The 27,564-nt window shown below is 42.0% G+C and overlaps 2 protein-coding genes across 3 annotated transcripts in view; one reads left to right on the top strand and one right to left on the bottom strand.

Moving 5' to 3' along the window:
- Positions 1-27,103, bottom strand: part of LOC120741660 (kinase non-catalytic C-lobe domain-containing protein 1) — a 60,249-nt gene extending 33,146 nt beyond the window's left edge. Inside the window, exons 1-4 of one of the 2 annotated variants that reach the window (XR_005697662.1) lie at positions 26,624-27,103; positions 7,527-7,725; positions 4,331-4,389; positions 982-1,128 (exon numbers count right to left, since the gene is read on the bottom strand). Coding sequence is in view for 1 of the 2 variants with exons in the window: in XM_040044640.1 (XP_039900574.1) it covers positions 982-1,128; positions 4,331-4,389; positions 7,527-7,725; positions 26,624-26,722 (504 nt within the window). In the remaining variant the exon portion in view is untranslated. The remainder of the gene's footprint in view (positions 1-981; positions 1,129-4,330; positions 4,390-7,526; positions 7,726-26,623) is intronic. The other variant, XM_040044640.1, reaches the window with a different exon arrangement.
- On the top strand, positions 13,202-20,176 carry LOC120741659. Its single transcript, XM_040044639.1, has one exon. It carries the CDS (start codon positions 13,811-13,813, stop codon positions 19,637-19,639), a length of 5,829 nt encoding a protein of 1,942 aa, XP_039900573.1. The 5' UTR covers positions 13,202-13,810; the 3' UTR covers positions 19,640-20,176.
- Positions 27,104-27,564: the final 461 nt, after the last annotated feature.

Raw genomic sequence — 27,564 nt, 5'->3', positions numbered from 1 at the left:
TATTGGCATCTATGTTAGAGCTGTAGAGCATTTTTGGACTTTTTATCTGTTTATGCAGTTTTGTATATATTTTCAGTGTTTAATCTCCTTTTTTTCTTTTTGAAATCTGTTGTTTATCTCTAGATTTGGACTTTTGCCTGGGTGAACCATCTAAAGGCTTTTGTTTTGGCAACCCCTTCCAATTAGCTGTTTCTGGAGGGATGACTGCTCATAATTATTGACTAGTTGCTGGGTTTTTTGCGATTTTGTTACCATGAGCTCTTCATGAGCCTTATTCTGTATGCTTATACGCAGACTTCTGAGAGGGTTCTCATAAAGTTGTAGTACATATTACAATCATATAACACCTTTTTCCACTTAGAATGAGCAATTTTACTTCTGTTTTTCTTTTTCATTGAGGTTTATCTTGTAAGAGGCTGACAGTGAAATGCAAAACTTGCAGTGACACATTATTTCCACTTGATGCTGCTCAAGAGCACGGACTGACTGGAGTAATATGGACTGTCAGTTTGTCTAATAGTTGAAAAGCAGACATGATTTAATACTACAGTAATCACACAAAGTATCCATATATTTGTTCTGACTGTAAAGCAATAGTGATTCCGTGTTCTGCTGGGATGTACTGTTTGGCTTCATATATGTGAGGAAAGCATCGGTACAGGCTACACATTGCTATTGGCCAATCATTATCCATCGTATTAGATCATGACGAGATATTGCTTTTCAGTTCTTTTCCTATTTGTTCAACACGACACATTTCATATTTAACCATATTTTCCTGTCTCACTACATGTCAAAAAGGCAAATCACCCAATTTTCCCATTTGTGTGAAAGTTATAATGATTTTAGTGTGATCCCAGAACAAAACGCCTTCTGAAGCGAGACCTCTAATTATTCCACAGCTGTCTCATGCAGTTTAAACCACGCAGCTTTCTATAAATCATTCTAACAGTAATAAAGAGTCAGCAGGTTTTTTTGTACCTGCAGGAGCGGCCGGTCCTCAGGCTTCTCCTCCTGCATCTGCTCCAGCAGCCTCTGGATTTCTTCTCCCAGATCTGCCTCCAGCTCTGGCTCGATGACAAAGTTCAGTGCGGCAGAAAGCGTAGAGCCCAGAGAATAAACATGGCCCTGTAGCCGGGGGCAGACAGGGAGACAACACTGTCATTATCACGAAGCAGCTGCAGCTGTGAATTTACAGTACACACAGAGATCTGAATCCATGAATGAGTTTAGAAAAGCTCAAAATAACACTCTATCCCGTAACGGCTTTATAGGCCATAATTGCTATGCATCGCTGCCATGTAGGCATATTTATGACGGAGCCTTTGTGTTGCTTTGCTTCGCTGACAGTGGATATTATGGTCAACCCTGAGACAGCAGTGGATATGAACCAGGTGCTCCGGAGTTCATGACCTACGCATAACTATCGCTCCCAACAGTTGAAGTGGGCTCGACCCATACTTATGTGGTAAACAAATGTGCAAGAAGAAGAAGTTCTTTAGAAAAACTGCAAAAAATTAGCATGCACAGTTTACTTTGAAATCCAGTTACATAAGTCTGCTGCAAATGTATTCATGCGGTGGTGAGAAAAGTCGCACCGCTCAGTGGCAGAGTGCGACTTTCACATTTGAATTCTGCATTTCTACGGAGGAAGCAGAAAGCTTTAGAATTCAGTCGCATGAAAGGCATTTGTCTGTTTCCTGACAATAAAGTTTTTTCAGTGCTGTATCCATAATACAGCAGACATAGATGTACAGAGAAGTCTAAAAAGATGAATAGAGTGGTTACACAGCTGCACTCAGCCACAGCGAAAAAGGATACATAATGGAGATGAACATTTATTAAGCCCAGTGAGAGAAATGCAGACTTACTTTTAAAAGAATTGCAGCAGGAACAAAGATAAATGTGCAGAGGAGAGTACTCAGACATGTTTACACCTGGAGCTGCAAGCACCTTACAATGAAAAGTATGCAAATTCGTAGATAAAGAGGCTCGTGCTTAAACGCATTAGTCAGAAGAACAACTCGATCCAGTCTGTTTTAAGATTTAGACTGCTGAATGTTAAAGGGAAATTTGGGTTGAATTAAACTGTAAGCTTATTTTCATAGCTGTGGACACAGTTTGTGTTTGTCATGATGATACTGTGTACCAGCCAAGTGAATCACTGAGGTCTGGGATTATAGTCAGTTAAAAGAGGTCAGACCGTGTATCAGGCATGAGCTGTGAGGCTGATTCCTGCACTTCAGACTGACTCAAAGCAAAGAAGCATTTGCTAATCCACCCATCCAAAATGAATATAATGTAATCCGATACAACTCTTCTGTTATGGTGTACATAATATACTGCCATGTTCTTGCTGACACAGATGTAGGTGTTAATGTTTTAGCAGTGAGGTCACACTTAGTGGTGGTGTAGACTGAACTGCTTTATATTCAGGTGTCTCTGACATTTCGCACCGCCCGTGAATGTAAATGGGGAGGAAAACAAATTAGAAACACCTCTCAGAATAATGTAGTCAAGTGTAATTCAGGGCAGGATTCGCAGCAGATCTCTTCAACTGCAGTGAAATTGACCGTGCGTATATGAGTAATCAAAAGTGGCAAAATGGTGTGTAACCTGCTATTTGGTTAAAAATCGCAGATAGCACACACGCATTTAAAATATTTAAAAAGGCTTTTCTCAAAGTGCGCCTGCCTGAAACGTAACTGTGATGAAATATTAACATACACAGTGATTAATAATAAATGATATTCGTCTGTACAGTTTGCTCAATGGCACATTGTTAATCTGCACAGCGGCTACAAGGTGCAAAAACAAAAAAACCTCGATTATGGCTGGGAAGTCGGACTTTTTTCATAAAAGTGGTTTTGTTTACACCTGCCTAGATCACTGATAATTTACTCTGAATAACAATAATGTGTCAGTGTAGATTCTCAGCTGAAAGTATGTCAGGTATGCAAACCTGTGCATTGCATAATGAATCCACACTTTATATTCTGGTGTTAAATTTAGAGCTGCACAAACTGTATGCATGACATTGCCATAGACATGAACATGTAATCAGTTGTTTTGTTTTAGTTCCTGCCAAACCATTTTTACACTCTTGAAATTTGTGCAAATAATCATTATTTAGGAACATCGCACACGTATTCAAGTTGTTATGTATGTACTGTAACACAGTCATAATAAAATAACGCGCTATTTAGGATCACCATACATCATTCCCTATGTGCCTTTATGTTCTTAATGGAAATAATTACATTAAGAAACATAGTTATCACTTTGACATTCAGTTCAATCTACTGACCTTGAAGTGGCGGTCAAAGGTCAAATATAACATGACATCTAAAATTTTTATACAGTGCTTTTTATATGTTGACATTACTTAACAGATTTGGTATGGTCTTTCCTCATGTTGTGCATTTTCCATTGTTATACCTCTCTGACCTGTCTTCCCCATGTGATGTTTGTGTAATGCATGTATGGTCGGAAGGGTAAGATGGCGCTGGTACGGCTGGCAGCCTTAACCCAATTTCCCTCGGGATGAATAAAGTATTATCAATCAATCAATTTTGGTCCATTTCACTTCAGTATGTAAGAATCCTAGTTTAGCTGATTCCTAGTTTCCCCACAAAGTTTTATCAGAATTCATTCACAACCATTCGAGCGATCGTGTGTACACACAGAATGCCATGCATGTAAATGCTACCAAAAACACAACCTTCTTGACGTAAGTAAATACACATTAGTGTGTATGACTATTTGCAGAATATTTCTAAATAGCATATAACCAATAAAATGAATGTCACTGACTTGGCCAGAATCTATAGTGATTTCCACATCTCAGTCTTTATGTGATGTATCAAACCATGGATATAAATGGATTCAGTTTAAAGCTTCACAGATGTAACGCACAGCTGTCACTTTGGAAATAAATGGTTTCATTTATTGAATTGTGTGCTCAAATGAATAACAGCTGTTTTAGAGCCGCCATAAACTGTGCATACTTGGAGGGGGGAATAAAGAGAAAAAGGGGCTAATTATTACAGACATACAGATAGAATTTATTGTGAAAATTATAAAAATATAAACTATTTTGGAATTAGAAAGTTCACAAATATAACTGCTTCACAGCTCGAGGTGACAGAGGTGGGCATATAACTGAATGGCTGCTGTCTTGCATGGAGTTTAAGGTGAGAGCAGAGAACAAACAACACTCTCCTCTCTTTCAGCAACATCACCACTGTGTGCTGTATTGAGAAACTCCCAGGGGTGAATGACTGCACTGTCCCTTTGACCACATCGAGTAAGAAGATTCAGTATTTCTCACCTCAAACGTGCTGCCCGTGTTGTCAAACTCAGGCGGCACGAAGGAGCCTTCTGGATCGTCTGCAGGTTGAAAGCATACCAATTAACTGCACCATTAAGCATGCAAACATCATCATTTCATCAAAGTGGGGAACAAACAGGCCATTTGATGTAAACACTCAGACGTACAGTCATGTCAGTTCTGTACTGTAACCTACTTGCTAAGCATATCCCATAATGAGATGCAAATCAGAGAAATATGCACCCAGCACGCTAAACCACAACGGTCCAGTGGGCTAGTGCAGATGCTTCCCTTCATTTGCCTAATGCGTGTGTCAGAGATAATCCCAGGCAAACAAGACATGAGCAATCTGCTGATCAGAGCAGGGAAGCAGGCACAGAGGAGCAGCTCTGCATTCTTCACTTTGTCCTCCTGAAATAGGTTGATGCTTAGACTGGACATCCAGATGCACGAAAACATCACTACGAATGTAACATCCACTCCCTCGAGTGAGCTCAGGAAAAGATGGAAAAGGCAGAAGGGGAATAAAGTGGGTCAGGACAATTTGGGGGCTTGTCTGCTAGAGCTAGGCTATCTCTTCCTGGTGTTCAGAGGTCAGTGTGAATTTCTGTGCTTTTCTCCCCTTTCATCTCCTTTTCTGTCACCTCTTTAAACTCATCCTTTTTTTTAAAGTTATGTTTAACTTCACCTGATTTTTTGTTCTCAAGCCTTGACTCACCTGTATGCTTTCTTCTTCTCCCTCATCTTGCCTTTCCTTCTCTCTCCTCTCCCGTGTCTTCCTTACTCTATTTCCAATCTCCTCTCCAGACCTCTTAAACTTTTTGACTCCTCTCCTCTTTTGTTCTTTCACTCACTCATCTTTTCCCGCCATCTTCCTTCCTTTTGCTTTCATCATTCCCCTCCTTGTCTTTCCTTCTCTCTACTCTCTGCTTGTTTTTCTTTCCCCATCTTTTTTCATTTTACTCCTTCCGTTTCTTTTAAATTGCTCTTTCCTCACCTCTCTTTTTGTCATCCCTTTTCTCATACTTTGCTTTTTCATCTCCCCTTGTCTTTCATCTCCTGCACCTACCTATTTTCATCTCCTCTTTCTCTCTTCCTTTGTTCCATATCATATTTGTTCCCTCTTCTCTCCCCTCCTCATGTCTTTTCTTTAATTTCTTCATCCTTTATCCCCTTTTCTAATAATTACTTTGGAATTTCAACAATATGTCAACAACATCAGTCCCTCCCTTACCTTGTTAGCCTTCTCTCTTCCTTTGACATTTTGATCCAATCTCTCACGACTGTTCATTTCCACAAACCCTGCCTACCCCACTCTCCTTTTCCTTTATCTGGTCGTCATCCTTCTCTCTTCCTTTTCTAGTTTTCTTTCTTTCTCTCACTGTATTTTGTATATATATATATATATATATATATATATATATATATATATATATATATATATATATATATATATATATATCAAAAAAGCTCAATCTTCAATCAAACATGAAAGATAAAAGGGCAGACAGGAACAAAAAAAAAAAAAGAAAAAAGGACAAGACATGTAAACTCTCTGTAGTCAGGACATATTGAAACACAGTGAAATGGGCAATGAAGGCGAGTAACAAAAAAAAAAAAAAAAGACAGCCGTTGTCAGTGACGCAGTTGCCTCCAGGGTGATGGTGGGAGCTTGGTGAGTCATGTATGCCTACAGCATTTTAACACAACAGGTAGCATGAGCCAAGCAATACCAGAAATTCATCACGCTTTCCAAATGTGCTGATCGTATTTCCCACAGCGCACAGCCGGCACCATTTTCATCACAAACTGAACAGCTTGCGATGTGAAACCTTGTGGGAAAAATCGCGGCTTTTCTTGGTCATCGCTGTATAAAAAAAACCATTAGAGCACATTTTGTTAGCGTGTCTCTGCTCTGGCGATGCAAACGCTGCCAAAACACCCACCATGACATCCAATTACCTTCCTGATATTACCGCAATAGTAAATCATCTGAAATAAACAGCATTAAAGTGTCGCTGCAACTGTTGTTCCCACTGAGACCCGTCATCAAAGCCCCTCAAGGTCACTCTGTGATACAGCGTTAGAGCCCGTTTGTTTGTGTGTGTGGGCATGGGATTGACCAATACACCATGTGTCTGCTTGAAATTGCACTGCGATCTGACAAACAGTTCAATTAAAAGGAATCAATAGGGAGCCGTGCAGCAAGGAAAGCTGGGAATGCGGTGCACTGATGAACGATATAGATGAACTCTATTCAGTAGAACTAACGCAAGAAGGATAATGTGAGCACTGCAGTTTCTTTCTCTTCTCGCAGTGTGAATCATAGCCAACGGACTGAACACAATCCAATAAAGCATGGCAACAAACGAGACTGCGAAGAATTTCAGCTGACAGAGTAATCAAGACATCACTTCAAAGCGTCTCTATTACTGACTGAAGAGATGCGTGGAAATTAAAAATGGATGCAACCACTTTAACGGATGCCACGGCGGCTGTGAAGTGTTTGCGAGTGTGAGCGGGCCGAGTGCTGCTAGGCTATCCACGCTGTTACCACAACAACAATCCCCCTGGCAACCCTGTTGATCTAATCAATGCTTATCAATTTCTGACGGAGTATGTGCACGCTGCAGTGCAAGCGCTCATATATGTGATGAGATGCAAAGGAGACAAGAAGAATAGAAGAGGTGAGGCTTAATAGTTGCTCACAGAGTATTTTCATTTAATGTCACTGGGCCTTGCAGCCCTGTGATGGGGTAAAAGATGTTGTCTGTGCAAATCAGGGCAGACCTGCCGACCTCGGCAAAGCGCGACGCATCCAGTGAGGCACTAACAGTATTTTCAGGCAGAAATTTGCAAATTGAAAGTGATACAGATCAGGGCAACAAATCACTAAAGGGGGGGAAAAGGCGCCTGTTCTCTGTATGTCAGAAAAAAAAGCTCGAGCTGGAATTTAGGCACAATCTGTAGCTCTGATCTGATCTGCTATATTCAAAGTATAAAACTGATTTCTCCCTTTAGCATGTGTGAGCTTCAGCACTCAGCTTCACTAACAAGTGACAAGTAAAATTCTATATATATGAAAAATGCCCTGAAAATAGTCAGAAACAATAACAACTGCCTGTAATTAGCATATACAAAGGTGGTTAATGTCTAAAAAAGGAACACAGGACACAAGCCTGAGCTATAGACTCACCACTGAGCTGCTCCATGAAGCAAACATTCCCATGGGCGTTGAAGGCCAAAGTGTCTGGTGTTATGCACAGTGTGTGGAAGAGGTGGGAGGGTCTGATGCTCTGCAGGGCCAGAACACACTCTGCACACACTGCCCACACCTCCTCCTCAGACAGACAACTGTCCCGCAAAGAAAGGATGTCTGCCAGAGAAACATTTTCCTGTGGACAAAGCACAAATACACACAACCGTGGGTATGTACACTAAATAAGATCCACAGTTGAAGCCTGATTTGTTTATATGTAGTTAAGGTTAGGGATAAGGGCTTGCCTTTAGAATTTCTTCAACAATGAACACTTTGAAGGAACACTATTTGCTCCAATGCTCCCATTTAATACAGTGTGTGTGAAGGCAAATATTAATAAAGAGCTCTTTGCCCTTTTTTTATTTAACATTTGGTCGCATTTCCTATTAGCTTGTAGCTTGGGACACAAGAGGGCAAAATGCAACAGCTATCTTCAATAATGGGCACCGAACCCGCATAGACAGAAAAAAACTGAGCTTCCAAGTCAGTCCTGGCGATCCACATTAATGCACATCCATGCAGTTATAATTTAATGATTCAACTAGTTTAAGAAGGGTTTTCACATCTTCCTTTTCCCCTCATGAGCACCTAAATGCACCATCAAACAGCCTCTTGCTCTCAACTGCATTTCAGTCAGCCAACTCATGTGAAACGGCTTTATTAAAATGTAAATAGAGAGTGTGCAAAGTAGACGTTAAAAGCTCTGACCTCATTACTTCCTGCTGAACAGAGGGGACGGCAGAGACTGAAGTTCTACCTAATCCCTTGAGGACCTTGATCCAACAGGTTGATGCTGGAGTGAAAGTGACTCATGTGCATCATAGCACAGCGGCCATGTGGAGGCAACAGCAGCAGAGGAAGCATTACAGTTCAAATGAAAAGTGTTATTGCAAAAGGTAAAAGGTGTTGGACAGCATGGATACAACTTACAGTACAGCAGAGACAGATTTGGTTTTGTTTTATGGTCTCTGCAAAATGCAAATCAACACACTGCTGCAAAAATTTGAACTTTTTGCTCTGAGTGATTCTGGCTTAATAGAGAAGGGCACATTTGTAGTTGAAGCTACAAATGATGGATGTTGCAGTCTCTTTTGAAGCTTTCTGTCATCTTAATATCAAATAACTAAAATTATTGGGGGGAAAAAAACGCCAACAGTCACACAATCTCTTGCAAACAATTTGGAGACAGTGGGACTGAAAACCTCTCTTTTAACAGGAAGAACCAGGCACAGGGAAGGGGAAGCCATCTGCTGCAACTGGTTGGGGGTGAATGGTGGAAGAAGCATGCAAAAGGAGACAGCATAAAAGATGCAATATACCAGATATTTTGATAATGCATGGCATTTATAGGACCAATGTGTATGGTAATTTTTTTTCTTTTTTTTTATTGAACTTTTAATTTCAAAGCAGGAAAACAGCAGTCACCAGCATATACAGGGAGCGCAGAATTATTAGGCAAATGAGTATTTTGTCCACATCATCCTCTTCATGCATGTTGTCTTACTCCAAGCTGTATAGGCTCGAAAGCCTACTACCAATTAAGCATATTAGGTGATGTGCATCTCTGTAATGAGAAGGGGTGTGGTCTAATGACATCAACACCCTGTATCAGGTGTGCATAATTATTAGGCAACGTCCTTTCCTTTGGCAAAATGGGCCAAAAGAAGGACTTGACAGGCTCAGAAAAGTCAAAAATAGTGAGATATCTTGCAGAGGGATGCAGCAGTCTCAAAATTGCAAAGCTTCTGAAGCGTGATCATCGAACAATCAAGCGTTTCATTCAAAATAGTCAACAGGGTCTCAAGAAGCGTGTGGAAAAACCAAGGCGCAAAATAACTGCCCATGAACTGAGAAAAGTCAAGCGTGCAGCTGCCAAGATGCCACTTGCCACCAGTTTGGCCATATTTCAGAGCTGCAACATCACTGGAGTGCCCAAAAGCACAAGGTGTGCAATATTCAGAGACATGGCCAAGGTAAGAAAGGCTGAAAGACGACCACCACTGAACAAGACACACAAGCTGAAACATCAAGACTGGGCCAAGAAATATCTCAAGACTGATTTTTCTAAGGTTTTATGGACTGATGAAATGAGAGTGAGTCTTGATGGGCCAGATGGATGGGCCCGTGGCTGGATTGGTAAAGGGCAGAGAGCTCCAGTCCGACTCAGACGCCAGCAAAGTGGAGGTGGAGTACTGGTTTGGGCTGGTATCATCAAAGATGAGCTTGTGGGGCCTTTTTGGGTTGAGGATGGAGTCAAGCTCAACTCCCAGTCCTACTGCCAGTTTCTGGAAGACACCTTCTTCAAGCAGTGGTACAGGAAGAAGTCTGCATCCTTCAAGAAAAACATGATTTTCATGCAGGACAATGCTCCATCACACGCGTCCAAGTACTCCACAGCGTGGCTGGCAAGAAAGGGTATAAAAGAAGAAAAACTAATGACATGGCCTCCTTGTTCACCTGATCTGAACCCCATTGAGAACCTGTGGTCCATCATCAAATGTGAGATTTACAAGGAGGGAAAACAGTACACCTCTCTGAACAGTGTCTGGGAGGCTGTGGTTGCTGCTGCACGCAATGTTGATGGTGAACAGATCAAAACACTGACAGAATCCATGGATGGCAGGCTTTTGAGTGTCCTTGCAAAGAAAGGTGGCTATATTGGTCGCTGATTTGTTTTTGTTTTGTTTTTGAATGTCAGAAATGTATATTTGTGAATGTGGAGATGTTATATTGGTTTCACTGGTAAAAATAAATAATTGAAATGGGTATATATTTGTTTTTTGTTAAGTTGCCTAATAATTATGCACAGTAATGGTCACCTGCACACACAGATATCCCCCTAAAATAGCTAAAACTAAAAACAAACTAAAAACTACTTCCAAAAACATTCAGCTTTGATATTAATGAGTTTTTTGGGTTCATTGGGAACATGGTTGTTGTTCAATAATAAAATTATTCCTCAAAAATACAACTTGCCTAATAATTCTGCACTCCCTGTACATACACAGGACAAAGATGCATCTACATGTATAGCAGGACGTGGGAGGCAGAAAGAAAAAGCCAACAGCAATAGTAATAAACAATGAAAAAGGTTAACAATCGTCCATTTGTTGCCAGGCTAAATCCCGTAAGCCCGATTTCAACCTCTGAGCAGAAGGAGTGTCCAGCTGGGCCAAAAAAGGGTCCCATATGCGATAAAAAAAAGAAAAGGTTTGTCCTTAAGTGCTGTAGAGAAGGCTTCCATTGGCATAATACATATCACAGGCTGTAGCCACTGGTTGACAGATGGAGCCTTATCAGAAATCCACAGTACCATAATGCACTTTCGAGCGTAGTGTAGCAGTATGTGAAGGAGATCTTTGCTGCGAAAGCCGGCAGGTAGCTCATCATTTAGTCCTAACAAGCAAGTCCTTGGACCCAGATGCAGTCGGCAATTAAATATAGTGCATAGCTTATCTATGAGTGATCTCCAAAACTGTAGAATAACAGGGCAGCTCCACAGACAATGAAAAAAGGAACCAACAGCAGACTGACATTTGTTACAAAGATTAGGCAAAGCTGGAAACATCATGTGTCTCTTCTCAGGTGTAATATAAAGCCTATTTATAAGTTTAAACTGCCTTTCCCAAATAGAATTACATGCCAAGGCTTTAAAAGGATGACAACACAACTCATCCCAAGCGTCAGCATCTATAGCGCCTACGTCTGATTCCCATTGGCCCTTGATTTTGTTAGAGTTATCCATTCTAAGATCAGACAGAATGTTATAAATCTTTTTAGTGATACATTTTAGTTGGGTAGTTTTTACCATGAGTGATTCTATAGGAGAAAGACCAAAGCCTCCATTAAAATCCTTCAATTTAGAAGTAATATAGTGCTTTACCTGAAAGTACTTCAAAAAATCCTTATTGGTCAGACCAAACGTGCTTTTCAGTTGATTAAAAGTAAGAAGAGAGTTCTCATGAACAAGATCACCCACTGTATTAATCCCTTTTTGAGACCAGTCCGCAAAACCAGCCCGAAGACCAGGTAAGAAGTCAGGGTTTTCATGAATAGGAGTAAGAAGGGAGAAACAATTATAATATCCTTCCAGGCGCCTGACTTTGCGCCAAATAACGAGCATATTCTTTAGCACCATATTATCTTGTGTTAGAACTGTGGCTTTACCTGAGGAAATATATAGCAGGTTCTGCAACGGAATGCCCTTTAAAGAAGTGGACTCAGCGCTGAGGTAAATAGAATCCGGATCGTCCATAAACCATTCTGTAAGAAATTTAAACTGTGCAGCCAAGAGATATTGTGGGAAGGAGGGAGCGGCAAGACCGCCTTTCTGAACAGGTAAACACAGAAAACTGTATCTCAGCCTAGGTCTTTTCTTACACCATATAAAAGAAATAATTGAACCATTTAATTTTGACAAAACCTTTTTGGACAGAGCAAGCGGTAACATCTGGAATAAATACAAGAGGCGAGGGAGGATATTCATCTTGACCAGATGAATACGACCTAAGAGAGACAGAGGGAGGCTGCACCAACTACCCAAATCGCGATTGATGGTCTGAATTAAAGGGGTGTAGTTCAGACTATACATTTCTTTTAGATTCGGTGAAATCTTTACCCCTAAATAAGTGAAACCGGAGGGAGACCAACAAAAAGGCTGAGAAATGTTTGGATCAACCTCATTTAGAACAGAGAGGGGCATAGCCTCACTTTTAGAAAAATTGATCTTGTAGCCTGAGAAGGAGCCATATTGGGACATTAACGCAACTAATCTAGGAATTGAGTGAGCAGGAGAATTTAGAAAAATTAAGATGTCATCTGCATAAAGTGAAATGTTATGTTGAGAATTGTTCAAACAGAGTCCTTCAATAGCAGCATCCTTCCTAATGGCTGTGGCAAGGGGTTCCATAGCCAGGGCGAATAACAAAGGGCTCAGCGGACAGCCCTGCCGACTGGCACGTTCAATACTGAAATTGTCCGACCTATAACCATTGGTAATCACTGCCGAAAGAGGGGAAGTATAAAGGATCTGGATCCATTTAACAAAGTTGTCACCTAAACCAAATTCTTGAAGTGTGAAAAGAAGAAACGGCCATTCCAGACGGTCAAAGGCCTTTTCAGCATCAAGTGAGATGACTAAAGCCTCAGGGTTAAACAAAGATGAGTGCTGAATAATGTTAAGTAGGCGCCTCACGCTATGTGAGGAATACCGCCCCCGTATAAAACCAGTTTGATCATTCTTAACGATCAAAGGTAGTATTGGCTCAAGACGTACAGCTAGGACCTTAGCAAGTATCTTCAAATCAAGATTTAAAACAGATATAGGCCTATAAGAAGCAAATTCTTCAGCAGGTTTCCCCTTCTTCAAAATTAGCGAAATATTAGCCTCCATTAAGGAGGGGGGGAGAGTGCCTGCCTCAAAAGAGGACAGAAGCATCTTATACAGTGGGGAAGTCAGAATCTTACTAAATTTCTTAAAAAATTCCCCCGTGAACCCGTCTGGACCCGGGGCTTTGTTATTTGGAAGCATCTGAATAACTTTCAAAATTTCACTTTGCGTTATAGGTTTACATAAATCATCCCTTTGGATTTCAGTAACTTTAGGTAAATTTAGTTGTTATGCCCTTGAGTCAAAAGTCAGCGGTTGGTGTGTGTGCTGATTGAGCCACATAAGCAGAGTGATAAATAAGCTCAGAGTGAGACATCATTTCCACAAGAGATCTTTGTATCCTATGTGCGGAAATGGAGCGAGGGAGCGTCCTGTTCACTAACCTATCTTTGATGTACCCTTTCGCTTATGATGTCGTGAAAAAGTGCTCCGGCAGTTATTAAATAGGGACTAGTTCATGTTCACGCTAAGAGTGCTCTACACGTTCGCACCTCGGAAAACGTTCGTCTTTGTGAGTATTGACATGTGTAGAGACAGTCGTTATATGTGTTTACATGGAGCGAACTGTATGCTGATGTAATGTACATGTTAAGCTAGGCTAATCGGCAAGTTGTTATTAAGATGTGTGTTAACCAGCGATTCATTTTCATTTTTTCTCATATTCTAGTTAAATAAAAACAAGAAAGTCAAGCCTTGTGTGGAAGACCTCTTCTATTTGTTCGCTAGCTGTCTAACCTCACAGAGTCACGTGTCGTGAGGGCAGCATAGTAAAAAGACGAAGGAAAAGACGCCTACTCAGCGGGTTCAAACATACAGAGCTACTTTAAGCAACATGAGTCTACGCTCAGGAAGAAATTACCTAAAAGACTACACTGCTGAAGAGCTAGACGAAGCAGCCGGTGGTGAACAGCAACCAGACGTTGCCACTCAACCAGCTACAACGCAGCAACGGTCTCAACCATTCGACACCAAGTCGCAGCAATCCGGAACATCGACAAGGCGTTCTCAACGGACATCCTCATCAACAGCTTCAGCAGCTGCAAGGGCCTACGCCAAAGCTCAAGCAGCACGAGCTCAACTGGCCTTCGCTGAAAAGGAAGCTAATGCAATGAAACAGAGAGCTGAACTGGATGCTCATCTACATGTCCTCCAGTGCCAAAAAGCAATAGCCGCAGCTGAAGCAGAGGCCTCAGCCTATGAAGAAGCAGAGATTCAGAGCGGGGAGCTCTACGGAGAACTTTGTGAGGAAGCTGAGCCCATCAGTACAGTGCACCGCACTAACGAATATGTTCAACAACAATGTGAGTTACTCTACCCAGACACTCAGCACGACTCAGCACAGCCTCCTAAAGGAAATTGCAATGAAGTAGATGCACAAGACAGTACACAAATAACTAATCTTTTTATAACCAACACTCAGACGAAAACACCACCTGTAAATAGAGAAAGGAAACAGGAGCAAACAGTGAACACTGGTGTAGTCGACACGTACTGGTCCAACTCCACAAAGCACACCCCCGACCTTAACAACTGTGTACCTGAATCAAGTGAAATGCAACAGTTTGCAAAATACCTAATTCGCAAAGAACTAGTCAGCACAGGTCTTTTGCAATTTGATGACAAACCTGAAAACTATTGGGCATGGAAAACCTCATTCATCAGCGCAACCAAAGACCTAAATTTGTCTCCAAGAGAGGAATTAGACTTGCTAACAAAATGGTTGGGTCCAACATCATCCGAACAGGCTAAGCGCATTCGTGCTGTACACACCCTCAATCCTGCTGCAGGTGTGAAGATGGTCTGGCAACGCCTTGAAGAGTGCTACGGCTCACCCGAGGCTATTGAAGACGCACTCTTAAAAAAGGTAGAGGACTTTCCCAAACTCACAAACAAAGACAATGTTAAGCTGCAGGAACTTAGTGACATCTTATTGGAGCTACAGTGTGCTAAACAAGATGGCGCACTCCCAGGACTTGCTTACCTGGACACAGCTAGAGGAGTCAGGCAAATAGTGGAAAAACTTCCCTTCAACCTACAGGAAAAGTGGACAACTGTAGGAACACAGTACAAGGAGACTCATAGTGTGTCATTTCCTCCTTTCTCAGTTTTCACACAATTTGTCCAGCGGCAAGCGAAAATGAGGAATGACCCAAGCTTTGCTATGTCCAAGGCCAACACCCATGTCCCTTCTCCCACAGAAAAGCTGAGGTCTTATAGTCGCAAACCTACCGTGTCAGCACACAAAATGGACATTACGGCAGACCCGGACCAGAATAATCTCAGTCCAAAGAAAATGGAGGAACCGGATCGCCAGTGCCCAATCCACAAAAAACCACATCCACTCAAAAAGTGTAAGCTCTTTAGAGACAAACCTATTGAAGAAAGACAAGCCTATCTCAAAGAGCACCACATATGTTACAGATGCTGTGGGTCTGTCCAACACATTGCGAAAAACTGTAAAGCAGTGGTTAAGTGTATTGAGTGTGACAGCCTTAAACACTTATCTGCAATGCATCCTGGTCCTACTCCTGCCCCTAAGAGTACTACACCAGGAAACAATGACAATGAAGAGCAAATCGAGAGTTCACCTTCAGTCGAGTCAAAGTGCACAGAGGTATGTGGCCAAGGTGATAGCCCACGTTCATGTTCTAAGATCAGTTTGGTCAAAGTGTATCCCGCAGGCCAAAAAGAGAGGGCTATAAAAATGTACGCGGTAATAGATGATCAGTCCAACAGGTCACTGGTTAAGTCAGAGTTTTTCAGCCTTTTCAAAATCAATGCCAAACCCACTCCATACACCTTAAAGACTTGCTCTGGTAGAGAACAAACCTCAGGTAGGAGAGCTGTAAACTTCTTCCTCGAGTCCTTGGATGGAGAAGTCAACATCCAACTACCCCCTTTAATTGAATGTGACTCTGTTCCAGACAATAGATCTGAAATACCCTCTCCAGAGATTGCTCAGCATCACCCACATCTTCTTCCAGTGACAGATAACATCCCACCTGTCGACCACCACGCCCCAATCCTTTTACTCCTTGGAAGGGATGTCCTCAGGGTCCATAAGGTACGTGAGCAAATCAACGGACCCAATGATGCACCATACGCCCAAAGGCTAGACCTGGGTTGGGTTATTGTGGGGGAGGTGTGTCTAGGAAAAGCACACGGTCAGTCAGAGGTCAATGTCTATAAAACACACACCTTAGATAATGGACGTGCATCCTATTTTGAGCCTTGCCCAAACACAATTCACGTTAAAGAGAATTATGGGGTTACTATGAATGCAACCTGCATCACAGACGATTTGGGACACTCTGTGTTTGTTAGATCTGAGGGTGATAACAAACAAGCCATGTCTATCGACGACAGAGCATTCCTGACAATAATGGACAATGAAGTTTATCAAAACCAAGAGAACAGCTGGGTTGCACCTTTACCCTTCCGCTCACAGAGAAGGAGGCTCCCTGACAACAGAGAACAAGCCCTAAAACGCCTCTGCTCTCTCCGAAAGACTTTGGAAAAGAGACCAGAAATGAAAGATCACTACATCCAATTCATGCAGGCAATGTTGGATAACGACCAAGCCGAGCCTGCCCCGCCTCTGCCGCAAAATAAAGAACATTGGTATCTGCCCACGTTTGGTGTATACCACCCACAGAAGCCACAACAAATACGAGTCGTGTTTGATTCAAGTGCAGAATGTGGTGGAATTTCGCTCAATCAAGTGCTTCTTGGTGGACCTGATTTGAACAACTCCCTGTTGGGAGTGCTGTTGCGCTTCCGCAAAGAGCCCATAGCCCTGACAGCCGACGTGCAGCAAATGTTTTACTGCTTCGTTGTGCGCGAAGACCACAGAGATTATCTCCGTTATCTGTGGTATGAGGACAACGACATCACAAAGAGCATAGTCGAGTTTAGAATGAAGGTCCACGTGTTTGGAAACAGCCCGTCACCAGCTGTCGCCATCTACTGCATGAGACAGGCAGCACAGCAGGGTGAACGAGAACACGGATCTGATGCAAGACAGTTTGTTGAGCGTCAGTTTTATGTTGACGATGGTCTCACATCAGTCGCCACGCCAGAGGAAGCAATCAACCTGCTCACAAGAACGCAAAACATGTTGGCAGAGTCTAACTTGCGCCTCCACAAGGTGGCATCAAACTGCAGTCAAGTCATGGAAGCTTTCCCTGTTGAGGATCGTGCAAAGGACCTGAAAGATTTAGACCTAGGAGTAGACCCTCTTCCAGTTCAGAGAAGCTTGGGACTCTGTTGGAACCTACAATCTGACAGCTTCACTTACCAGGTGTCAAATGAGAGCAAACCATTCACACGGAGGGGAGTATTGTCGACAGTTAATAGCCTCTATGACCCTTTGGGATTTGCTGCTCCCATAATAATGCAGGGCAAAGCATTACTCAGGGAACTGTCATCTGATGGAAAAGACTGGGACACACTCTTACCCCCTGAGAAACAGGAGAGGTGGGACTCATGGAAAGACTCTTTGCAAGCCCTTGAGAACCTCCAAATACCAAGGTGCTACAGCCCAGGTACGTTAAGCACAACGAAAGTGAAAGAACTTTGCATTTTCTGTGATGCCTCCACTGTCGCTATAGGTGCAGTAGTCTATCTGCGTACAGTTGACAGTGAAGGACAGTGTCATACTGGGTTTGTGATGGGGAAGTCTAAACTCGCACCTCGCCCCGCACACACTGTACCACGCCTGGAACTATGTGCTGCTGTGCTCGCGGTGGAAATGTTTGAGCTCATCAGAGATGAGTTAGACATTAAAGTAGACAATGTGACTTTTTACACAGACAGTAGGATTGTGTTGGGGTACATACACAACACCTCCAGACGATTCTACATGTATGTTGCCAACAGGGTTACGCGCATTAGAGCATCCACCCATCCGAGTCAATGGCATTATGTACCAACTGAGTTAAATCCAGCTGATCAGGCCACTCGGTTCATTCCAGCAGCAGACCTGCAGAACAGCACCTGGTTCTCAGGTCCACCCTTTCTGTACTCTGACCCACACACAGAACCACGCACTGGTCCTTTCACGCTCATCGAACCTGAAAAAGACAGAGAGATACATCCGGTAATAAAAGTAATGAAAACTACTGTAGCAGAGCCACAGTTGGGTTCTGACCGTTTCAAAAAGTACTCAAACTGGATCACTCTTTGCAGAGTCATAGCCAGACTCATTCATGTAGTTACATCCTTTGCACAAAAGACAAGTGGACAAAGGGGATGGAAAGGTTTCAGTGAGACACCGAGCGTCCAAGAACTCACCCGAGCCCAAGCAGTCATTATTCGAGCTGTCCAACAAGAAGCTTACAAAGGGACGCTTGAAAACATTAAAGAAGGAAGGAAGGTCAGTGGCATATTTGATGCACTCAAAAAGCTCAATCCTGTAGTGGACAAAGACAGTCTCTTACGAGTCGGTGGACGTCTTTCTGCTGCCGATCTCACAGAGAATGAAAAGCACCCTCTGATTATCCCATCTACCAGCCACATCGCCATGCTAATTGTAACTCACTATCATGAACGAGTGGCTCATCAAGGAAGACACATAACTGAAGGAGCTATCCGTGGTGCTGGGTACTGGATAATTGGAGGGAAGCGGCTTGTGTCATCTGTCATTCATCGGTGTGTCACATGTCGCAAGTTGCGAGGCAAAATGCAGATCCAGAAAATGGCAGACTTGCCTGCAGACCGAGTCACCCCTGAACCACCCTTTACCACTGTAGGCCTAGATGTATTTGGGCCATGGACTATTGTGACGCGTCGTACAAGAGGTGGTTGTTCCCAGAACAAACGTTGGGCTGTGTTATTCACATGCATGTCAACTAGGGCTGTGCATATCGAACTGATAGAGACTATGTCTGCTGACAGTTTTATCAATGCATTAAGAAGGCTCTTCTCTATTCGGGGCCCAGCCAAGTTTCTGCGCTCGGACAGAGGCACGAATTTTGTGGGCGCTTGTAAGGAATTAGACCTAAACTCAGGAAACAAAGCAGTAGGAAAGTACCTGCAAGAGAGAGGGTGTGTTTGGACTTTCAATCCCCCTCATGCGTCTCATATGGGAGGCTCGTGGGAGCGCCTTATAGGCGTTGCCAGGCGCATTCTGGATGCAATGTTGTTACGAACTGAACAAACACGTCTTACTCATGAAGTGTTGTGCACCTTCATGGCCGAGGTGATGGCAATTATTAATGCAAGGCCTCTTGTCCCCATATCCACCGACCCTGACAGTCCTGCAGTACTCACTCCAGCAGTGCTACTAACGCAGAAGATGAGTGCTGTGTCCGCCCCACTTGGGAACTTCTCATCAGGGCAGCTGTTTGGGAAACAATGGAAACATGTTCAACTCCTCGCTGACACTTTTTGGAAAAGGTGGAAGGGAGAGTATTTATCCACCTTACAAGGCCGTGCAAAATGGACAGAGACTAGACCTAATGTCAAAATAGGAGATGTGGTCCTGCTAAAAGACCCCCAAGCCAGCAGGAACGAATGGCCCATGGGACTAATAGTAAAAACATTCCCCAGCAGCGACAAGAAGGTCCGAAAAGTGGAAGTGCGGACTGTAAAAGATGGGACTGTTAAAATGTTTCTCAGACCAGTTTCAGAGATTGTTGTTTTGCTTGCAGAGACTGAATGAATATTCTTCAATGCTAGATGATGTTTGAATATGTTGTATTGATGTTTATTGTGATATAATGTGTGTATATCAAGCGGGGAGTGTTATGCCCTTGAGTCAAAAGTCAGCGGTTGGTGTGTGTGCTGATTGAGCCACATAAGCAGAGTGATAAATAAGCTCAGAGTGAGACATCATTTCCACAAGAGATCTTTGTATCCTATGTGCGGAAATGGAGCGAGGGAGCGTCCTGTTCACTAACCTATCTTTGATGTACCCTTTCGCTTATGATGTCGTGAAAAAGTGCTCCGGCAGTTATTAAATAGGGACTAGTTCATGTTCACGCTAAGAGTGCTCTACACGTTCGCACCTCGGAAAACGTTCGTCTTTGTGAGTATTGACATGTGTAGAGACAGTCGTTATATGTGTTTACATGGAGCGAACTGTATGCTGATGTAATGTACATGTTAAGCTAGGCTAATCGGCAAGTTGTTATTAAGATGTGTGTTAACCAGCGATTCATTTTCATTTTTTCTCATATTCTAGTTAAATAAAAACAAGAAAGTCAAGCCTTGTGTGGAAGACCTCTTCTATTTGTTCGCTAGCTGTCTAACCTCACAGAGTCACGTGTCGTGAGGGCAGCATATTAGTCCTAAGAAGAAGTGATGCATACCTTGTTCCAATGTTGATTTAAACTGGGAGGTATATAACTGCTTATAAAAAGTTTTAAAAGTATCATTAATAATTAAATTGTCATATTTAGGTAAACCAGATGAGTCTCTAACACATGGGATATTACAACCAGCACCCTTATTATGAAGAAGATTGGCCAGATAGCGGTTAGGTTTATTAGCAAACTCATATAACCTCTGCCTCATGAAGAAAAGAGATTTCTCAGCCTTTCTTGTCAATAGTGCCTCCAAAGCTGTTTTAACCACCTGAATTTCATTCCTTAATTGCTCTGAAGGTGATTCATTATGTTTAGCTTGCAGTTTGTGCAATTCCAGTTCTAATTTCCGTTGTTCCATCTGATTTTTCTGCTTCAGGCCTGCTGAATACGATATAATCAGTCCACGGGTGTAAGCCTTCAGGGTGTCCCAAAGCAGGCCTGGAGAAACCTCAGAGGTTGCATTAACCTTTAAAAAATGTTCAAGCTGATCATTTAAATATATTTCGAATTTTGGGTCGTGAATCAAAAAATTGTTAAATCTCCAGGTATGAGACCGAGGGACAGGATTTAGATCACTTAGCTGAACAAAAACCGGCGCATGATCTGATATAATAATGTAACGTGAGGGTTCACTAGATGGTTTGGAATCTCTCTGAATAATTAGGAACAGCAAGACGGAGACGGATAACTTTTTAGCAGCCTCTTTACTTTTAGCACACGGCAACAACAACCCACACTTCCTGTGTGCCGCCCTCATGAATACTTCACTGGCCTCTCAGAAGCCAGGAAATCTTATACTCAGATCAAAACAGGGAAAACAACCAGGTAGATATAACACATACTTATTACTGGTTTGAACATGCATGTCTAAACATTCAAACATGTAAACATGTAAATATCAAAACACGTAACCACCAAATAGCTACATAACTAGCTTTATAACCTTTGTAAACACCTCTTTGTATATCAAATTAGATTTAAATTTACTTCTACACTTTACAATAATATCGCCTATTGTACATCTCAAAATGTTTCCCAGTGATCGTTTGGGGGTGAAAACGAGATCGATTCTACTACTTGTTCTATGAACACCGGAAAAAAAAGTAAATTCTTTATCGTTAGGATGAAGAGTCCGCCAGGTATCAACCAAATCAAGTTCGTTACAAGTATCTAAAAGTGCTTTGGCCCTTGTAGACATTTGAATTTGTTTAGGAGGGGATCTGTCCTTAGTTGTAGAAAAATAACAGTTAAAATCACCGGCTATCACAGAATTATCACAAACCCAATCAGAAAAGGAAGAGAAAGTATGAGCAATAAAGTCGTTAGACTGTACTGGTGGAAAGTAAATATTCAGAAATGACACCGCCTGACCACCTAGGCTGCCCTTTAAGGAAACATATCTACCAGACTTATCACAAATTGTTTGGTCAACTGTCAGCGGTAGGTGTTTATGTATTAAAATGGCTGCACCGCGGCTCTTACTCGTAAAGGAGGAACTAAAAACTTGACCAACCCAATCACGTTTCAGTTTTAGATGCTCCTGAGGAGACAGGTGAGTTTCTTGCAACAAGGCAACATGGACATTCTCCCTCTTAAGAAAACTCAATATTTTTTTCTGTTTAATAGGGTTATGTATACCTCCTACATTCCAGGAACAAACATTTAACACTGAATTATCACTTATCATACAATATTTGAAATAAGCATGGAACCACGCTCAGGTGACCAAAGCATAGCTGATATGTAGGGCTCCCAAACACTGCTCTACAACACCAGTGGCAAGTAAAATACACATAGAAAAACAAACGTCCTGCTTTGCTAACAATGAACAAAAAACTATTTACAAGAAACAAAACCGTCAAGAAACCAGTGAGTATGGAGGTCAGACAAAGGTCTCCAACGCCCAGCAGGGGGCGCAAGCAAACTTTCCAACTTGGACATAGAAAGATGCTGGACCAGAGTACGATCCTTTTCTTAATCAGTAACGTGAAATAGCTGCCCGCCCGCAGCTAAAACAAGTATTCGGATTATAAATGGCTAAATAAAATAGTCTATATGTATGGGGTTATTATCTCCGCGCAGACCCGAAAAGAAAAAAAGAAAACAAACAGAAAAAATAACAATAATAATAAACAGGAAAAAAAAATAAAAAAGTAAAAAGAAAGGAGGAGACGAGGGATTGGCGAATGCCTCACGTATGGGACAGGAGCACAGATCAACAGTCCGCTGGAGCCACTAAGGATGAGCGCGGTCCCGCCCCTTGAGGCAGTGTATGGTAATTTTTAAACTGGTGTATAAAAAATATGGTTCTGTATTAGTATTTAGTTTCTCAGTGGTTGTGCACAACACTTCCTAAGGATATTATGATATATTAACTGATCCATCGATCAATTAATGTAAGTAACACATAAAGATTATGTTTGCTTTTGCATCTAAATCTTATTTAATTCATGACAGATGATTTTTGGAACATGAAATATGGCGCAAATGATAGTTATTTAAAAAAAAACATTTTGTTTAAAGGTTTGGAAAGAAAGTCTAAGGAGCTTGGAAAGAAAAGCGTCTGGACTTATTTAAGTTGCTTGAACACATTTCACCTCTCATCCGAGAAGCTTCTTCAGTTCTAGGGTCAAATGGTGGAGAGTCCCAGATTTAAGCTCTGTGGGAGCAACACACCGAGAGGGACAAAGGCCCCCTAATGATCCTCTACCTAATCACATGAGCCAAGGTGTGAAAACGAGTGTAGGTCACGATCAGCCAAGGTTTCGGGTGAGCTCATTGTGAAACCTGGCCCCATCCTATCATGTGATTTCCTGAGGTCAGATGGCCCAGGATGTGAGTGGGCGTTAAGGCGTCTGGGGAGGGAACTCAAAACTGGATTATAGATGGCAGACAGTTGGTGTCGTAAACCACCGCCTCTGTTCAAAGATGGTCGCTCACAGTGGACATAAATGGCTTCTTTTACTCCTCTTTCAAACCATCTGTCTTCTTTGTCCAAAATATGTACATTGACATCCTCGAAAGAGTGACCTTTGTCCTTTAGATGCAGATGGACCACCGAGTCTTGTCCCATGGAGGTGGCTCTTCTATGTTATGCCATACTTTTTTGAAGTGGCTGTTTGGTCTCTCCAATGTGGAGGTCTGGGCATTCCTCGCTGCACTGTACAGCATACACCACATCGTTAAGTTTCTGTTTAGGAGTTTTGTCTTTGGGATGAACCCGTTTCTGTCTGAGTGTGTTGCTGGGTCTGAAATATACTGGGATGTCGTGCTTGGAGAAGACTCTCCTGAGTTTTTCTGATACACTGGCTACATGGGCTTAAATCTGGGACTCTCCACCATTTGACCCTAGAACTGAAGAAGCTTCTCGGATGAGAGGTGAAACGTCTTCAAGCAACTTAAAGAAGTCCAGACGCTTTTCTTTCCAAGCTCCTTAGACTACGATGACCTGGATGACTGAGAAGTTTCACAGACGTTTGGAAAGAAAGGAGACTCATAAAGCAGCCATTTATTATTTTATTTTCTTTCACAATGTTTGGCTTTGTATAGCAGAGACATGGCAGGTTTTGAAATTCAACCCCTTGTCATTCTTTTATGGTCTCTATTGTACTTTCTGTACACATTAGTCTTTAATTTATTATATACCTTGACGAGTGTGTTTTATAGAAATGGAACCCTAGACTTAAAACCAATCAAAATTTTTTAAAAAATTGGACTATTTAAGGAGCCACATTAATTTGATTCACAGGTTGGATCCAGCTTGTCGGCTGGTGATTCGTGCTCTTATTTTAAAGATTACCTTGACATCATTAGGACATACAGAGCATATGCAACTCTTCATAATGGATCATGGCTGGCTTCCAAACTTTGATGTTACCTTATACATCTTAAACTCAGATTCAATGTGAACTTTCCCACCTCAACAGGTCCTTCATGTAGGTAAGATTGATGCATTAACATTAAGGAGCAATAACCAAAACATGATGTTGAATTGAAAAGTAGCTTTTAAGCCAGAATGACACATTTCCTGTTGGTACTGTAGGTACTAGTCTCCTTACCATTCAGCTGACATCTTGTGAGGCATTGTTTTCTGTTAGTTTAAGCATTTAAAGGATTACTTTAAAAAGTTTGCTGACTTTACCCCAGTAATAAAGATTTTTAAAAAGGGTTTCCTGTTGCAGATGTCTCTGAGAAATTCAGTTTGATTCTTTGAGTGTCCGGTCTCTGTCTCAGGATGTATCTGCAGGAGCCTGGCACAGCTTGTTAGCCACAAAAATGCTTCCAGGCTTGACTTCACCGTCACAAACGTTGACTACATTTGACTTTGACTGTAATAAAAACGGACACTCTGACACTCATTGTAATAATTACAATATAAGTCTCATTTTTATGAGGAACTAAATCTTTGCCACGTAAACATGTTCAGAGTTTATATGCCCCTACGGGTCTTTACTTGGAAACTGACTCATGCCTTGATTAACACTGAAAAAGATAACTCGAACTTACAAATGACTGTAACTAAGACGCTACATAATCTAAAGTTGAAGGCTTTACAAGATATGTTTGCCTTCATTCATTCATTCATTAGCGCTAACAGCTGAAAATATCTGGTATAATATAGCATCCTGCACGCTTAATTCCATGGAGTGAATCTACAGACCTGTAGCAACACACTGCATCGTCTGTGTTCCACTGGCCCCATTTACCCCAGCAGACGCAGTGATCTCACAGATTCCATGAAGCATTAAGCATAATGCTGCGGTCTGATTATTACAGGAACTTCTCTACAGTTTGCAAGTGGACACAAAAGCTGGCCTTAACTCAGGCAGAAGAGTGGAAGTGGAGAACGAGTGCGTGTGTGTGCGTGGAGGCGGTGTCATAAAGAAGTGATTGTCACACTATATCTAGCACTTTAACAACCATGGACGATTTTTTTTTCTTCTTTCATGACAGTATTTATATCACAGCAGCTTCATTTTTCTCTAACTCCGAATGTCTTAACGCTTCTGTTCTCTGATAATCTACAGCTCTGCTCTCACGGACAATCACTGCTTTATCTTTGATTGCACAAGAAGGGCCTATCTGTTTTGATTTACGACTGTCTTGTAGGTGCAGCAGAGTTGCAACAGATTGCGAACAAAGCATACTGATGTGATCGAGTGGGGTAGAGCCAAATTACAGGGCAGAAAAGTCCCACTTCAAGCAGCAGCAGCAGCAGCAGCCGCCCCATAAATAGACAGTTTCCCTTGAGAACAGTGCAGGGGAACGTTAGTTTCTCTCACCCCCCTCAAGTTAAATGTGCTGTCCTATATAAGTTTGCCTCTGAGTTTCAAGGTTCTGGTGAGGCTCTTGGTGTGGTGCATGTCTTTGCACTGCAGTAATGGGAGGAAAGGCAAAAGAGAGGGCTTGTTCTCCTGTATTATGGTGTAAAGATGCACACAGAGACAACGTACTTGAGGGAGAGGAGGACAATTTTCAATTCTGGCACTTGAAGAAGTGCTCATAACAGCAACAAACAAAATCCTCAGAACATGGTATTCCTTCATCATGCATCATTTGAAACTCTGTTTAAAAAATAAATAAAATACAAAAAGATTATTCAATTTAACAAAGAAACACTAAAGACTGCTGATGGTTTAAATTTGGAGCCCTATTTTATTTTACACATAAGGTGGGCATCCCCTATCATTCCCAATGGGAGCTCTTTGGAAGCACTCTTTAGGAAGGCTCTCTTGTACCATTATATAAAGTATTGAGAATTTGGTTTAATGTGAATTTCCAAAAGTTGTTTTTTATCTTCCACACCATAGAGCAGAGAGATTACCTTAAACAGATATGTCAGATATGCAACATAACCCAGTGTGTCCAAAAAAGAAAAAAAAAAGTCAACAAGTATATTAAATTCCGTCCACAACACCAAACCCTTCTCCACCCATTCCCTTCCAGATGTATTTTCTGCTATCCTGGCAGGAAATGGGTTACTCTAAATATACTAGACTGTTTTGCAGATAAAACCTGAAACATAAGTCTAGGTATTAAAATTATTTCTGGAGTACATTTTGACTTTTACTCGCATTTAAACAGTGAGCAAGTCGATTCCGATCCCTTGTTTGTCTTAAATCATCGTAAATGTTAAGGCCCTAAGAACGTTTCTCTGGCTGACTTTAACCACTAAGAGGATTAAGAATTTCAACCAGCAGCTTTCTAGGAAACACAAAAAGAGGCTGTTTCATATCATTTGGATGCTCCAAGCAATCGACACCGGTATCTTTTTAAAACAAACAAACGCCAATGTTTAGTTATAACTTCTTCCTTTTAAAAACCCCGCTCCCTCTCACCTCATCCTCCAGCAGTGGAGGCAGATGCTCAAGATCGTAATCTCTGTCTTCGGCTTTTCTTAAGTACGCGTCCGCCGCATCACTCCCGGAAGTCTCCATTGCACCAACTTTGATTCCCTCAAGTAGTAAAGCGAATTTCGGAGCACACCGCAACGTTTCCAGTCGACACAGATGGCATGTCTGAGCTCTCGGGGTACGCTGGGCACCACTGATGGGGGTTCAAATGCTCGCTGCAGTCCAGCAGTCAGTCGGTGGTCACTGCAGGACAATCCTGACCAGAAACGACGCCGAATAATCGATGAGCGACCGTCCACAGCAGAGTGATGCTGCTGGAGGTGTTTAAGGCTATCGGTAACGCCACAAAAATCAGGCTACACACACTGAAGGCGGTCATGAGCTGCGGATCTCTGAATCCTCCCTTTTCCCAGTGCTGGCAGAGCGGAGAGTACTGCTGCCTGCATGCTACAGTTGGCTTCACGCCTCCGTTCACAGTGCAGCTTGAGTGACTCATATTCATCACTTAGTCCTTATTATCTCTTCTAATTCCAATGATCTGGCTTTGTACGAACTAGTGTGTACTAGACTTATTTATTCCACCATACTGGCTACATACTCATTTCTTAATTGAATATGAACTATGCCCTCAACAAATTCTCTAAAGTCCTGTCAGTCTGCAAAGCTGATATTTATTATTATACCATCATAATGTGTTTAGGAACTTAGGAAGGTTTAGATTACTTTTTTTTTCTTCCGTGAGAGTGATTGGATCAAAAATGTGTAATATTCTTCACATTCTTCTGGTTTTTGTACCTATAGGAATATCTGAAATGATCTCTTAGTTTCATTCATAAGTAGGAAGGCGACATTCTCAGGAGCATTTTTTCTTTGTATTAATTGCTACTTTGATTGAGAAATGAACAGGGCTTCTCATCTATCTTTGC

This window comes from Simochromis diagramma, unplaced genomic scaffold (assembly GCF_900408965.1).
Source record: "Simochromis diagramma unplaced genomic scaffold, fSimDia1.1 OVJJ01000486.1, whole genome shotgun sequence".
In the NCBI taxonomy this organism is placed as follows: domain Eukaryota; kingdom Metazoa; phylum Chordata; class Actinopteri; order Cichliformes; family Cichlidae; genus Simochromis; species Simochromis diagramma.
Note: the sequence above shows the minus strand (reverse complement) of the source record. Positions and strands in the feature narration are given on the sequence as shown.

Excerpts from the sequence above, each read along its gene's own strand:
- LOC120741659 (XM_040044639.1), top strand. The coding sequence starts at position 13,811 with ATGAGTCTACGCTCAGGAAGAAATTACCTAAAAGACTACACTGCTGAA.